General features: G+C 47.3%; 1 protein-coding gene across 2 annotated transcripts in view; it reads left to right on the top strand.

Annotated features, from left to right (window-relative positions):
* GATA4 (GATA binding protein 4) overlaps positions 1 to 16,407 on the top strand; it is a 29,124-nt gene that overhangs the window by 4,815 nt on the left and 7,902 nt on the right. The window contains exon 2 of one of the 2 annotated variants that reach the window (XM_057386209.1): positions 15,022 to 15,188. In XM_057386209.1, the coding sequence (XP_057242192.1) occupies positions 15,022 to 15,188 (167 nt within the window). Of the gene's footprint in view, positions 1 to 15,018; positions 15,189 to 16,407 lie in introns of both variants that reach the window. The other variant, XM_057386208.1, reaches the window with a different exon arrangement.

Raw genomic sequence — 16,407 nt, 5'->3', positions numbered from 1 at the left:
GGGGCTGTAGGATGGAGGGATGGGGCTGTAGGATGGAGGGACGGGGCTGTAGGATGGAGGGACGGGGCTGTAGGATAGAGGCATGGGACTGTAGGATGGAGGGATGGGGCTGTAGGGTGGAGAGACGGGGCTGTAGGGTGGAGGGACGGGGCTGTAGGGTAGAGGGACGGGGCTGTAGGATGGAGGGACGGGGCCATAGAACAGAGAGATGTGAGTGTAGGACGGCGGGAAAGGCTGTGGGACAACGAGAAGGGACTGCGGGACAATGAGAGGGGACTGTGGGACAACGAGAGGGGACTGCGGGACAATGAGAAGGGACAGTGGGACAACGGGAAGGGACTGCGGGACAATGAGAAGGGACTGCGGGACAATGAGAAGGGGCAGCGGGACAGCGGGAAAGGGCTGCAGGACAACGAGAAGGGACTGCAGGACGTGTCCGCATTTTCCGCAGGACCCTCCATCCCCCGATTCGCGTTTCGCAAGCGGCCGCATTTCTCACACCTCAGCCCCGCCGGCGGGGAAGGTTGGCCCCGGGCTTTGTTCCCCCACYTTCTGCTGTCCCTCCTAATTTAATTGTCACCCGTCAGTCTGGGATTTGGGATGAAACCCACAGGGTCAGGGTTTCTAATCTCTGAGCGAGATCAAGCTTGAGCGCACAAGTGTTTATTCCCCTGTCCCCAGCGCTCAAGCAGTAGAATTTAAATTGCAAATAAAGCAACGATAATAATAAAAATAACACCGTAACGGGCACTCCATCAACCTTATTAATAATTGAATTCCATAATTAAAAATTGCACTGGATTACCAAATACAAGACCTTATGTTGCATAGAACAGCCATGGGGCAGCATTTAATACATTATAAATGTTCACAAATTTTTGTAGAGCACTAAAACTTTCAGCAGTGGATGGTTGTGCTTAATCTAAGACTTTATTAAATCAGGATTAATTATTTTTCTTTATCCCTGTAACAATAATAGCAATTTTTTTTTAAGAGACAGCCTAGATTTTGCTTTCTCCATATTTTTTGCCACCAATTTTTAGAGGAAAGAAGCAAAATTCTGGGAAACAGATGAGTGTTTATCAGGCAGWGTATTCCAAAGGAAACCAGGCCCAATCCTGATGCTCCCGTGCTCTTCTGATGACAGGAAAACCTTGTTTTGGCTGCCAGAAAGGGGGTCCCCAAACCTGGTTCTCCCAAATTCAGAGAGTTATTTTGTATGGGCAAACCATCACACTCTGAAAATTTAAGGATGCATGGAAAAAAAAAAATAAAAAACACCAGCAAAGTACCAAAGAGCAGATAAAATCCCAAACTGGGTGAAAAAGTGGCATTTTATGTGCCTGAAGGTTGGCAGCCTGTTGTTGGGGAGGATTTTTGCAGGGGCTGTTAAAATAGAGGTGGAAAAATGCAATTTTAAGGAAAATCCAATTTTAAAATTTGATGGTGTTGTCCCAAAACCTGCAGAAGTTTTGTTTCTCATCGGCGCAGGGGTCTGGGCTGAAACTGTTTCTCCTTGAGCCCTGCAGAGCTTTGCAAGCGTAGGAAAAAATAAATGAAAATACAATATATCAACTTYGAGAGGTTTCATTCCCAAATTCACGCACCAGCCCAGTGAGTCCTTCACTTCCTGCAATTTCCTTATTGAAAAGGAGGTGCAGAAACAGATATTTGGGGATCTCCCCCTGCTCCATGATGCTCCCAGGGGTTCACAGGGCATAGAAAGCGAAAATCTTGGGACCTTCAAGGCTTTTGCAACCCAATTCTAAAAAGCTTAATGAAACGTCTGCTTCCCATTTGGGGCTCATTTGCTGACCAAAAAACCAGGTGGGAATCTACCTCAAGAGTTCAGTCCACAGGCTTAGAAAAGAAAATTTTGCTCATGTGGGAGGGAAAGGCAGATTTTTGCTGCGCCAGCCCCACATTTCGGGAACATGGGATACCAAATAACTGGATTACAGTGCCAAAACCCTTCAGCYGTAGTGGCCAGGTTAGGTTGTTACGGGTCTGAGTTGCTTTGGAGTGAGGGAATGTGTATAATTATGCCTGCAGGATTGCAAAATGGGAGATGGGAATATGTGGAAATGCCAAATATTCACCTTGTCGGCGGGTCAGAATCTGTGCTGCCGTCTGGCAGGAAGGTGTAAATTCGCCTTTGGTGTGCGAGTGTGAAACGCTGCTTAAATAACCAGGGAAATAGGTGAGAATTYGCTCTGACCTCCCAAATTAACCCAAATTACAGAAGCAAATTTCATTGTAAGGTTGGATTGAGGGTTTTTTCCAGTTTTAAGAAAAATTTTGTGTCCCATTTGCCGGACAAAACCCTCGCAGCTGTCTACAGTCACGTCCCACATTACGGCAAAATATGAAAAACCTCTCCTGCCTTTCCAAGTTTTCCCCCCRTGGTCGGTCACGGTGACCGGGCCTGAGCTGTAAATACATCTGTAATGACAAATTAAACCCAATTATCTGCCAGGCCTGAGCACTGAGGTCTCTCCACACAGGGGGGTTGCATGTGCGTGACAGCCCTTGAAAATAATTCCATCACCGTTGGCACGAGTGGCATTAAAGGCTCTTTTGAAAACTCCCGTGTTTTCAAACCTATTCCAAAAATGTTGGTTGTTTTTCTTTTTTTTCCTTTYCCCCCCTTTTTTCCAGGATCTCTTTGCTGTGGGTTATGTTGAGTTTGCAGCATTCCCCGCTCTCCTGAGCCCTTTTAAACGCTCGTGGTGCTCGGCGGCGATTTCTTTTCTAATATGATAAGCTCGGGCTGGATTTTCTCATCCCCCGAAAAAAGAACTGGCGGGTGCTGGGTCTGCTCCAAAAGAAGAGCCGGGCAGAGATTTTCCAAGTTGGATGCAGATCTGACCCCGACATCAGCAATGAAATGTTTCAGCTTTTGGATTTTGGCAAGACCTGGACTTTAAAGCCAAATTTGGGGCAGCGTCAACTGGAAGTGAAAATAATTTTTTCTTTTCCAAGATGTGCCTGATGATTAATATTTTTCTCAATTATTTGCTGGCACAGAGGGTTTTTTTTTGCCTAATGAGGTGTATAGCTACATGTAGAATGAAGTCTTTGCCTAAGGGGAGGAAAGTTGGGTCTTTCCAGTGTCTTTTTGCTTTCTCTGCCTTTCAAAGGCCAAACCTGCCCAGCTTTCAGGATCAGCCATGCCCTAAAAAAAAGATTCTGTGTGGACTGTGACAAAAGAAAACCAGCCTCAAAAATACCCAGAGCTGAATACCCAAAGTTCCTGGCTCAGAGCTGAAGCCATCCCTGATTTAAAGCACAAGGGGAGGTTCACTGGGAGCTGGTGCAGGATCAGGCCCACGCAAGTAGATTCCATAGGGAAGAAACTCAGCCCACTGCAAATTACATGGGAATTTAGATGTTTTCTCAGGGAGGTGAGACCCCAAAATCCAGTGGGACCTTCTTTTTTTTTTTTTTTCCTGAAAAGTGGATATTTGGTTTATATGTTGCAGCATGAAGGAATTCGTGGTGCTTTTTTAATTATTTTTAGTCACCCCTAAAGCTCAGGAAACCCTTTTCAGAGCCAGCTGGGCTCAAACCGCTCACACCAGCCTTGGGAGAGACTCGAAAATTCATTTTGTTTGTGAAAGAAGAAAAAAACCCCCACCTTCTGGAAAGCAAAAAAACAAAAATTTTTCCAGCAGAGGTGGGGTGAGGGCAGCCGGATGAGGGATCCCGCAGGGCTGATCTCTCATCTCCACCAGGGACTGGTACTGGATTGCTTCTGAATCTGGGATAACACAACTGCTGCCTGGAAATGCTTCCTCCTAATCCCTGGGAATTAAGTTGGTGTCTGCCGGGGGAGCATTTCAGGAGAGRTCCCTGCTCCTGCTGCTCTTCCCAGAGCTCAGCCCTTTTCCGCTGGGCGATGCTTCCAGAGCGCTGGATTTACAGGGAGCTGGGATGGGGCTGGGTTTCCTGTGGTCAATCTGACTCTCCTAAAAAAGTTAAACCTCACATTTGGGGGCAGAGATGAAGCAGCAGGGGAGAAGGAGACCGTGCCAGTCCTTTAGAGCAACTTTTTGCCAATTTTTTTCTGGTTTTTCCACATAGAGTTCTCTGTGTCTGTAATATTTAAGCAAATTCCACGTAGTCCTCTGACCTCGAGGACCTCCTTTGGCTCTGGAAACAGCTCCAGGCAGTTCAGGAGACATCTCCCTCTTGCTGGATTCTCAGCTGCCCACCCCTGGCTGTCGCCAGCCCTCCTGCTTTGGTGCACCTCAATTTTCCTTCAAGCTGCAGCTTCCGGAGTCCTGTTATCACATGTCAGGCTCTGCTCTTTCCAAAAGGGAAAAAAAAAGCTTTCCTGGACAAGGCAGAGGCTGGAAAACCTTGATTCCTTMATGCTGAAACTCTAGATGAGCCAAATAAAAAAAAAAAAAACAAACAACTTAAATATGTATTATTTAAACTCCTATGAGTTTCCAAGCCAGACTCTTGGATTTGCAAGCCAGTGACTTGCAAATTCACTACTCAGGGCTTGCAGTGCTGGAACTGTAAAAAAAAAATCAGCGAGGCCCTGAGCCCCAGACATCAGGACTCCTCTGAATGACGTTTGGTCCCAGATGTCTGAGATTATTTTGGGAAGGGAGTGCTGGCCCCGGGGGCTGCCTGCCTGGGGGATTGGCTGCTGGGAAGGACTCTGAGTTGGGACATGCCTGGGTGCTGTGGAGCATGAGAGAGGTGGATGGTTTAAGGGGGGATGTTGTTTTTTCCTCACACTCCCCTGGGCTGGGATGATGCTCTGGATCCTGGGCATGACTCTTTCTGTGTTCAGATCTTCATTACTTGAACGGGACAGATCAGTGATGCTGTAATTTAYCCTCATCCTCTGGATGTGAAAATCTGGTGTTGGGGGTCTTTCCACTTCCCAAAACAAGTAGAATTACCAKCAGGAGGGTGAAATCCCCCTTGCACCCCTTTGCCTCAAGCCAAGGAAGGGTCTCCCTCTTGCCTGTGCTCCCCAAGTATTTCTCTTCCCAAACCCACATCCCAGCCAGGCTCTGCCACCTCCCTCCACACAAATCGATAACAACGGGTGAGCAGGTTAATTATAATCACAGAATAAACGCCGCCGTCTCAAAGTTCACCCAACTCCAGCAGCGTTTCAAAACGAGCGGACGGCGCCAAGAAACTTTCATTGATTCCTCTGGGGCAGGTGTGGGAGTTTGAACCTGTCCCCAGGCTGATCTTGATTCGAGTCCTACTCAATTTTCCTCCTTATCTCGACTTTCGCCTATCTTATAATGCCTGTTATTTTAGATAAAAAGTCCAATCAATTGAGTTAGAAAAACTGCAAGTTGKATGTGGCCCTGATAAGTTCGGTACCTGCCGTTTTATTGGCCTGGGCTGCGAAGTGACCTTTGCAGATGCTTTATCATTCCCTCCTCCCGCCCCGCTCGGGGGCTGAGTTGACTTAACGTCCAGAATAACTAATAAAAGAGGAAAAGAGAAGGGCCAGGGGTTAGACAAACTCGCTGTCCCCTCTAATGTGATGAGCCGTAGTAAACACCTTTTTGTTTGTCCCTGGCTGGAGTCCTGCGGGGAGGTCGGGATCTGGCCGGGCTCGTGCTGGTGCAGCTCCTCTGAGTGGGATTTATCAGTGGAACAGCTCAGAATTRGGGGCAGAATCTGTGTCCAAATCAGTGAAATTAGATGAAAACTGGGACAGGGGTTTGGGTATGTCCACATTGTTCAATCATGCTCGGGGAGGGATTGGACATGAGGAGCTGTCTGACTTGTTCCATATATTCCTACACATGGTACAGACATGTTTTATACTTAAAAAGTGAGGGGTTTTTTTTAATAAACATATATGTTTTACACATATAAAGTGATTTTAAAAGAATATATATTTGTGTGTTATGTTCGTGCACATATATATAAATATATATGCATGAACCATTCTATACAGCTAAGTTCTATATAGTCATAGAAAAATAAACAACAACAACAACAACAACAACAACAACAACAACAACAACAATAATAATAATAATAATAATAATAATAATAATAATAATAATAATAATAATTTAAACAGCAAAACCAGAAAGAATTGATTGGACATGATTCCTAGCTTGCCACCATGGCATTCTTAAGGACATCCCAGGCTTCCCTGCCTATGGAAGAGGGGTTGGAACTAAATTATCTCGAAGATCTTTTCCAACCCAAACCATTCTTTGATTCTATGACACACCATGTCATTTGTGTATATACAATTATGTATGTTTATATGTATAACACACACACAAATATAATAACAATTGATTGTATTCCTGTAAGAAAGATTTAAATGCCTGTCTTTCTGATCTGTACCAGATCAGTAAGATTTAAATGCCTGTCTTTCTGATCTGTACCAGTCCGGGGAAAAAGCACCCCAATCTTTGAGTTTCTGGAGTTGTAGGATTGTAGAAACGCATGTTGGAATATCCCTAGCAGGGCAGAACAGCCACCTCAGCAGAGGCTGAAGGCATGTGGATGAGGATGGGAATGCCCAAGGATGGGCCCTGCCTCCTAATGAAAACTAAACAGATCATGGTCTTCAATCATTGATGAAGAATCATCTTTGGGTTGTTCTGTCCAGGATAGGCAGGAGTTGGATTCAATGATCCCTGGGGATCCCTTCCAATGATTCGGTGATAATTGTCAGCTCCCTGTCCAAGCATAGACCATCTCAGCCCGAGCCCAACATCTCCTGGTGCAGCTCGTGGGAAGTTTGGGTGCAAACACTCTAGACTGGGGTCTCAGAACATCTGAACATGGCCAGATTCTGCTGGCTGAGCTTAGGGCTGGGGTTTACCACTTACCCAGCAACTGGCCCCGGTTCACTGTCACCCTGTAGCCATAAGGCCAATTCCCATGGCTCAGCCAYGGAGCAGCAGCTTGGCAGGACTCCACTGCACACCTGCTTGTGGTCCCCTGTGGGGACATCAGGAGTGACTGCACATGATCCATGACCTGTGCCCAGCTCAGAAATAGCTGCCCAGGTGGGATCATGGCAGGGTAAATCCCAGGCWTTCCCAATATTCTATGTTTTTTCCCCACTGTCCCTTCCCCGAGGCCATCAAAGAAGAGTCTCTTGACAGGCACATCCACTTGGAGATGGGCCATATTTCARGAGGGCAAGGCTGTGGCTCCTTTCCCTTCATCAAAAAAGCCATTTCCAGGTGCCTCCTGCCAAGCAGACCCCATCTTGCCCATTCCCTGGGCTCTCCATGCTAATCTGAGATTTGTTAAAAAATATTTGGACAGTCGATAAGCGGAGGAATCTTCTGTTTATCAGAGGAGCCTCAGATATTTACAAGTGTAARAGCTGAGAGGAGGAGTAAGGAAGGGGAGGTCATCTTGGTGGGTGGGAGTTCACTCAGGCACAACTTGACAGTCAGCAGAAGCTGCTCTTGGACACCAGGTCATTCTCAAAGAGGCGGCCATGCTCCCACCAAAAAACCCTCAGGGATGGCTGCATTTCTTTCTCCTGCAGAATAGGCTGTGCATCTTTGGGATGTGGGACATGGTCCTTCGGGGTGTGAATGCATGGACTGTCCCTCTGCTCATCTCTGTGACAACCAGAGCACTGGATGGTTTGGGGTCTGGTGGTTTTGGTGTGCTGGAGAGCTGTCAGGGCTTTTCCAAGGTTGGCCAGTCCCTCCCTGCCTCTTCCCAAAACAGCTGGTTTAGATCTGGCTCAGAGGAATCCAACCCTTTTCCACCCACCCTTCTTTTATCCATTTCTTGCCTCCACATTTGTTACTGTGGCCTTTCAAAGTTGTCCTCCAGTGTCACTCTTGTAATGGGGGAAAGGACAGCGTCACCACGAGATCAAAAACCTTGCTCAAGGGCATCCTCTTGCTGAGCCAAGCCTGAACTCAAATCCAGACCCAGAATTCGCCCAACCTTCCCTTTGTGGCCCTCTTGCACACGATCTCAGCTGGTCCTTTGGCTGCTTCCACCTCCACCGTCCTTCGAAGTGTGGAAAACATATCCATGAAGGAAAGGAGTATTCCTGGCTGCTGGCAATGGCATGTGCCACAGACCTTGGCTTGCTGCAGGCAGAGCAGGGAGTGCTGCAGGGGAGGGACACAATGTTCCCTTTGCCTTGACGTGAAACATTTGGCTTGGGAAGGKTTGCACGGGAACAGTCTGGCCGTGGTGTTTCTCGAAGCTGGGGGAAAAAACAGATTTCTTTGCCTTCTGGAAAGCCAGACTGTAGGGTGAATGTTTCCTCAGCAATAAGTAGAGTCTTTATGTTTTCAGAGGGAAAACTGTTTGGTCCAGGCAGCCAACTGGGTACGCAGCCATCTTCTCCACCATAGACGTGTYAGAGAAACCCTAAAACTTTCTGGGATGGCATCAAGCCATTTCTGTGAGGCTGCACAATGATGCTTTTTGCTTGAAACCGAGTTTCTGGCTAAGTGTGGGGAATTTACCTGGTTCTCCACTTTCTGCGGATCCTCAATCACACAGGTGATGYCTTCTGTTAATCCAGACCAGGGGAGAGCAGGGAGTCACATCCCCACAGCACCCAGCCCAGCAATGGGCGCTGCTCAGACAGGCATTGTCCTGCTCTCCCTGGGTCTAGATCCCATTAATCTCTAAAACAGTGGATTCTGGGTGAATTTCCCCCAAATTCGGTCAGAGAGGAAACAGGAAGAGAAGAGGAAGCAGAGGGGGRAAAGCCAGTGAGCAGAACCTGCTTTTACAGGAACGCCCTTGGATCCTTTAGCTCCATCCTCGCTTTCTGATCCCAGCCTGTGTGCCAAGCTGGTGGTGTCCCCATGGATAAAGAAAAAGCTCACTGAGAGCTTTCATTTGGCTACAGAGCTCCCCCATGCATAAATTCGGGCTTTTAAAATTTTTAGTCACTCCCTAGCCCTTCCTTTTTTTTTTTTTTTTTTTTTCCTGCTACTTTCCAACTCAGTTCTTCTCTGCCACGGTCCTGGACCAACCAGAACTTTTAACTTCTGTGATCTGACCAGAAACATTTTGGTGGAGTTTTCCCCCTGAAACTTCAGCTTCTGTAATCATCCAATTCATGGGAACACCTCAACCAATTCCAGATATATAGAAAATGTGACATTCATCTCCTCTAGCTGCAGCAAAATGCTGGTTGAAAGGACCACAAAAGACCCAAAGAGTGGGAAGGATTTCCAAACTGTCACCTTTTAATGGAAACCATTTTGGGATTTGGGACAAAGCAGCTGGGAATGGTAAATCCTATTTCCCTTGCCATGCTGTTGTGGCTGTCCCTTGAAGCAAAAGGTGAGGGTGTCCGGGGTGGGATTCCAGGGTGTCCAYGTCCTTTGCCTCAGCTGCGAGTGCCCCTGAGTGTCCATTTGGGATTTGTGTATACACGGGATCGTGGCTCTCACCTCTTATCATAACAAATTGTTTTAGGAAACTGCTTCTCTGCTGGGAAAACTCCTCTCAGGCTCTGTTTAGAGCCTGTAAGTGGCCTGGCTGTGTTTGAAGGACAGTTTCTCCTTTGCTGAGTTGCTTCATTGGGTTGAGAAGACACTTCTGCAGGGGGAACTGTTGATATCAAATATCTCCCCAGCTGTAAACAAAACTCCAGTGCTATATTAATGGAAGTCTCTTTCYATCCAGAGAGGGTGAAGGCAGGAGGGGGGTGGAGGAAAGTAGAAGACAACCTCATTGTTTCTCATGCAGGAGGGTCTGACCCACAGCAGGGTAGGGAGAGCTCTTTGTCCCCTTTCACAGGCTGGCTTGGAAATAGAAATTTATAAACTGGATGCTGGCTCTAAATTGAAGGATTCAAAATCCTTCCTTTTTCTGTTATCATTCTTTTGGATCCTGATCCATCTGGTTGATGTGTTCAAAATGATCTCTTCAAGGTGAATTGATTAAACCTCAGAATCTCAGAATGATTTARGTTGGAAGGGATCTTAAAGCTCAGAMWCTTCCACCCCCTGCCATGGACAAGGWCACCTTCCYCCAGACCAAGYTGCTCCAAGCCTGGTCCAACCTGGCCTTGGACACTTCCAGGAATGTGTTGATAAAAAAAACCCCAAAGGTCTGGACCTAGGAGTGGATGTAGTGCCAGGCTGGCAGAGTTTGGGTTTGCAGAAATGATGGGAAGTCCCAGAGAAGTTGTTTCAAACCCTGGGCAAGCTCCCTCTGATCCCATCTGACCCGTCGCAAGGGGATATCCGGTTCTCCTGTTGGGGAAGGCAAAAGTTCTCAGATTTTGGGCGGGCCACATCCCTGGTCAGAGGTGTTTCCATGACCCATCCCTGCTGGGAAAGGTGCCTGGAGCTGTGGGCTGGCTGGGGGGGGGGGCTCCGATCTGCTTTCCTGTTGATCCCAGTGYTGTCCGTAGAGGCCGATCTCCGTGGACATGAGAGACCCTCCCAACGACCAAGTGTCACCAAGGGCCACATCCAAGAATTCTTTTTTTCCCAGCCAGACCCCAGTGCCCCGCTTAGGAGTCACTCCTGGCTCCCTGGGGACTGGATGTCCCATTGTGGAAAGTATTTCTGACATGAGCRTACTCAAGGCCTCACCCAAGATTAGGAGGCTGTTGTGCAACACACAAGTGACATTTCCTGTCCTGGGGACCTTGCAGTGCTCAGAACAGTAGATGTGAGAGGAAGAAATCCCTTTTTGCACAGCAAGCTGATGATCACGATAGAGATGGGACACAATCCTCTCCACTGGTCATTCAGTGAAATTCCACGATCTGCTTTCATGTGAGAAGCTCCTTCATTGACTAAAGGCAGGGCTTCATGAAGAATTAAGTAGAAGGCCATCAGGATTAGTCAACACCRGGGACCCAGCCCATAAAAAGGACTGAATGATCCCAAGATATAAGATAAGGGCCCTGCAGAGGCACGTGGGGAAGCTGAAAATCCAAAGAGGAAGATGAGGCCACTCAGCACACCCGAGGCTCCCCCAGCCATGAGCCGATGTCTTCCTCAGCCTGATCAGCAAATCCTTTCCTCAACCCTGTCCCAGTGCTGGCTGTACCTGACTTTGGGAGAGGGAGTAAATCTTTCCAGCAGAAAGGCCATTACAGAGGTCACCGGATGGACCCATAAATCTCCATTATCAGGCAGCGGCTCCTGTGCCACAGAACGGAAATTATTGCCCTGAGTGYGACTGGGGGAGCCTTTCCTTCCCCCCTCATTGTTCAGAGCCCTCCGGGAGCCGCTCGGGCCATTTGCTGCCTGAATAAACGTTTCCTTTCCCGGCTGCAAAGTACAAGGAATAAGTGTCAGGGGAACTCATAATGCCAGGATTTAGAGCTCCAGCCCCGAGCCAGAAGCCAAGAAAACACTTTGCTGCTTTTTCCTGGGGAGTCTCCTTAATCCCCATTATTAATAACAGTGACAAATTAAACAATTAGTGCACTTGAAGGCCGGTGACCTCCTTGCCCAATATAGCTCAGGCTGATGGTGGATCCCGGCTCCTGTGGGCTCTGAGCCCTGGGAACGTTTGGGTTTCCTGGGTCTTGGGCACCCACCCACATCAAAGTGCACARGCTGCAGGTCTTCAGGTGATACTTTCGAATTATTTTGTAGATCTTCAAGGTTTTTGAGGGCAAGGGGGATGTGTGGCTAGAAGGACAAACTCAGAAAGCTCCCCTTGGCAATTTAATCTTTGAGTTTAGYGATGSCGTGAAATTATATATAKARMGTTATATAAATWTAGTAATTRYTATATATATAATTCTTCTAGGAAGRAATCCAGTCCCTTGTTTCCCACTCCTTTCGGGCCCAAACACCCTTTGTCCAATAAATGACATGCACCAAGCCCATGTAATCTTCCCTAAGCCAACATCCGGCAGTGCCCAAGACACCTCCTTCGCCATCCCAAAGCAAACTTTGAAGCAGGTGAGGATATTTCTCCTCCAGGTGATATCTCCTGAGGTCAAGGAGGTCTCTCTTCTCTGACAGGGCTGCAGGAGTGTTTTTAATGAGGTTGCACTCTGTGGATGTCATCTGACTCAGCACTGGGTGGTGCCCGCAGRGGACACACCCATCTGATACCGCTGTGATTAGGGAGAGCCACCCATGGCGTGGAGCCTCGGTGTCCTCTGGGAGCAAAGTCTGTCCYTTCCCTGTCTCAAACACCAATGATTCCTGTTCATGAACGTCCACAAGGATCACCTTTGCCTGCAGCTGAGAGGGGAAAGTCTCACAGATATTGCTACAGAAGCAGAAAAGGGACTTTTGGAAAGTTCAACCAGTGAAAGTTTGGATGGGGCTTGGAGCAATCTGGGATAGCTCAAGGTGTCTGCCCATGGCAGGGGATTGGAATGAGATGGGCTTTAAGGTTCCTTCCAACCCAAATAATTCAGTGATTCTATGAAAATCCCTCAGGAGAGATGCTCCAGTCCAAATTCCATGGAAAATGGGGAAAAAAACCCCAAAACTCTACCCAAAAGCACCAAAGAAATAGGAAAGAATATCAGACAAATTCCGATGGAAAAGGAGAGCAGGTGTCAAGAGAGGTTTGCACTCATCTTTTGGATGTCAATGAGAAACGAGCAGTKGAAATAATGTGGCATTGGAGCTGGGTGTCCCACTCTGAGGAAATAAGACTCAACATTTGGCAGTAAATCTGTTTATTGTCAGCAAATAGGAGATGTACATTTTTCTAAAAGCAGAAATATATGCATACTTGACATTCTTCTGAGGGACCTTTTATTTAAGAGTTTGTCCAATTCTTAACATTTCCAAGGGACTGTTAGGAATTTTCTCCTTTTTCTTCAATTACCTTTTGGTTTCCTGGTGGAAAAATCTGCAAGAAATATTGTATTTTGTAATTAGTCACAGGCACAGCTTAAATCACTGAAGTGCAACTGTTACCTTTTGATTACCTTTGGTCCTCTAAATTCTCCCTGGATTATGTCCACAACTCTGAATTATTTTCAAAGAAGAAGGGATTTTTTTCACAGGAAAAAAATTACTGTGAAAATACTTTGGCTTTTTATTTGGAAAATGATAATCAAAAACCTCAACAATTTCTAAGATGAAAAAAAAATAGTGAAATGTTTTCCTTTCTTGAGATTTTTCAAGGAAACAAGTTCTTTCCTGACCAGCTGTTCCAATCCCTTCTTTTTTCAAAGGAAGTTTATTTGATCTAGATTTTGGCTGTGACTTAATTGTCATTTCAAGGGGGAAAGTGAGGGTTATGGTATCACTGAACCCATGTGGATAAAAATCACCTGGAGGGACTCCCATCTCTTTAAAACCACCAGAATTGCTCCAGGGTAATGAGATTTTCCTAAGCTGCTGAGAAGAYACTGAATTCCTGCTTTTTTGGCTCCAGAGCTGCTTGGGTACAATAAATTATTGCTTCCTACCATTTCCTCATGGGCACACGGTGTAATCTCCTGCCATTTTTAGCCTGATTTTCTAGGGAGAATTAGGCTCACGTGAAWATTTCTCTCCGTCTCTGTTTACTGGCGCCACTTCATTAATTTTTTTGTCCTTTGGCTGCTTCATGGTTATGCAGTTTCCTGCAGATTTTCCAAAAATAGTCTGGGGAAAAGAGAAAATAAGGCCACGTCTGAACATAACCCTTGCTAGACATCAGAGAATCCACGTGGGATTGAGACACAGCTCAGCAAGAAGCCAAATTTTGTTGGTTTGCTCCTTGGGGAGCAATTGTCTTCCAGCAGGAAGCTGAGATTTTTGTGAAAAAAAGCAGGTGGATAAGCAAAAAACACAGTGAATTTCTTGGYTTCTGGAAGGCTTTGTATGGAATGAGAGTGACCTGTGCCTTTCMAAAGGATGATGATGATGCAGTTGAGCTGTGCTGTTCTGACCTTTGAACCTCCTGGTCCTGCCACAGCCAAGGGATTGGATTGGATTGGCCCAGGGCAGTTCATGGAATCAGGGAATGGTTTGGGTTGGAAGGGATCTAAAAGTTCATCTYRTTCCAYYCCCWGCCATGGGCAGGGACACCTYCCACTATCCCAGRTGGCYCCAAGCCCTGTCCAACCTGRCYTTGGWCACTYCCAGGGATCCAGGGGCAGCCACAGCTTCCCTGAGTGCCAGGGTCTCACCASTMTCACAGGGAAGAATTTCTTCTTAACATCTAATCTAAATGTACCCTCTAAATGTCAGTTTAAACCTTTCCCCCTTTTCCTATCACTCCATGCCCAATTGTCGTCCCTTTCACATCCCCAGAGCAGGAGGAACCAGGAAGGCAGTGGGCRAATGCACCAAGCCCTGGAGCGTGGCATCAAGCACGGTGGAGATTTCCATCAAAAGCTGAGCCTCTGACACACAAATTCCCAACCATTCCTGTTATCTGTCAGCCTGAGCTGGGGTCAGAACCATGGAACGGTTTGGGTTGGAAGGGAACTTAAAGACCATCCATTTCCAGCCCCCTCCTATGGCAGGGAACCTTCATGTTGTCAATGTGGATTCTGTGACCCAGGAGATATTTCCTGTGATGGGAATGAGGTGAAGGCACATAAACATCCTCCTCCTTGGTTCTCTGCAGCCATTCCTCCCAGCAGAGGGGCTGGGTGAGGAGCATTCCCACAGGGATCGGGGTACATGGAATGGTTTTCCCTTCCCTGTTGAGATGCAGATGCCTGATTTCTGGGAAATTCTCTTMGTGTTTTTCCATGGTTTCAGGAATTGCCTTGACTGTAAACAGGGCTGTTCTCCTGCCCTGATCTGCCTGCCCTGGCTATGGCCAATCTCAAAAATTGGGTAATGACAGAGCACAAAGGAAAGCTTTCTATTTCTGCCTCCTGGTATCTGTGTCCCAGCACATCCCTGCTGCCACAGAAGTCCTGCAGCAACCACGGCAGGGAAAGGAGTTTCTCTTTCCAATAATCCCAGGGGGGCTTCCTTGGGGAAGGAAGAGCTGTTTCTCAAAACCAATGAAATCTGAATGTTTCTGATTTCTTGAGATGTCCCTTCTGGGCTAAACTGAGAACCAGAGCAGCAATTAAAGGTATGGCAGCCTAATTAACCCAGTTTTCTCTCTTCTCTCCCATCCTGGCAGCAGAATTTTTTGACGATTATTCCGAGGGGCGAGAATGTGTCAAYTGTGGGGCCATGTCCACCCCGCTGTGGAGGAGGGATGGCACGGGGCACTACCTCTGCAACGCCTGTGGGCTCTACCACAAGATGAACGGCATCAACCGGCCCCTGTTCAAACCCCAGAGGAGGCTGGTAAGTCMAAATCACACACGTGGGACGAGGGTAAGGCAAGGAAACCTCGGCCAGCAGGAGGTGCCAGGGGTGTTTCAACTCCATCTGCACAGCTGAAGTCCAGATTTCCAAAACAAACCAGATTTTGTCATGCTCTGGACACTGCTTAGAGCAGTTCTCCAGATGCTCAGCCAGGCAGTAGAAGGGCTGGAGTACACAGGGTAATACTGGGATTTGTGGTCTTTGCTTTAGTACYCCTGCAAGCACATTAAAAGGAATGGCAACTCTTTCCAGTTCCAGTCAATCTGGTATCCCACAGGGGTCCCTGATCACTGCTGGGTGACCCTCTCCTTTCAGGATGACTTTTCTGGATCCCTTTTTTGAATACTGTGCTCCCAGATCCATTGGATGAACTGAAGCCCCTTTGTGGGGCAGGGCAGGGCATCCCAAAGTCTGTGGGATCATGGTGGGGTATGCACAAGGAACCTTGGGGATGGGAACAGGCTTGTTCAACCTGGAAAAGAGATGGCTTTGGGGTAACCTAATTGCAGCTTTTCTGGAGGCAGCTTACAGGAAAGCTGCAGAGAGACCATTTATGAGAGTGACAGGACAAGGGAGAATGGTTTCTAACTGACAGAGTAGGTTTAGATGGGATATTGGGAAAAAATTCTCCCCTGTTAGGGAGGTGAGGCCCTGGCACAGGGCGCCCAGAGAAGCTGTGGCTGCCCATGAACCCCTGGAAGTGTCCAAGACAGGTTGGACAGGGCTTGGAGAAGGCTGGGACAGTGGAAGGTGTCCCTGCCCATTGCAGGGGGTGAAACTGGATGCTCCCTTCTAATCCAAATCATTCCATGATTCTGTGAGCTCAGTGCTGATAATCTGCTGCTCCCTGCATGTTTTGGCAAGGGGCTTTTTGGAATTACATTACTCAATTACATGAGTCCATCATGACAGACTGAGGARGTTGGGACTGTTCAGCCTGGAGAAGAGAAGGTCTTGTGGAAACCTCACAGCCCCTTCCAGTATCTGAAGGGTTCTACTGGGAAGCTGTGACTCTTCACCAGGAACTGGAGTAACAGRAAAGGAGCAATGGGTACAGCTTTAAAGAGGGAAAATTTAGGTTTGATATTAAGTAGAAGTTTTTACTGTGAGTGTGGTGACATGATGGAATGGGTTGCCCAGGGAGGCTGTGGAGTGTTCAAAGCCAGATTGGATAAGGCCTTGAGGAACCTGGTCCAGT

This window comes from Malurus melanocephalus, unplaced genomic scaffold (genome assembly GCF_030028575.1).
Source record: "Malurus melanocephalus ecotype Western Australia unplaced genomic scaffold, MMel_1.1 scaffold_935, whole genome shotgun sequence".
Classification (NCBI taxonomy): domain Eukaryota; kingdom Metazoa; phylum Chordata; class Aves; order Passeriformes; family Maluridae; genus Malurus; species Malurus melanocephalus.
This window is presented reverse-complemented; position numbering and strand designations above follow the sequence as displayed.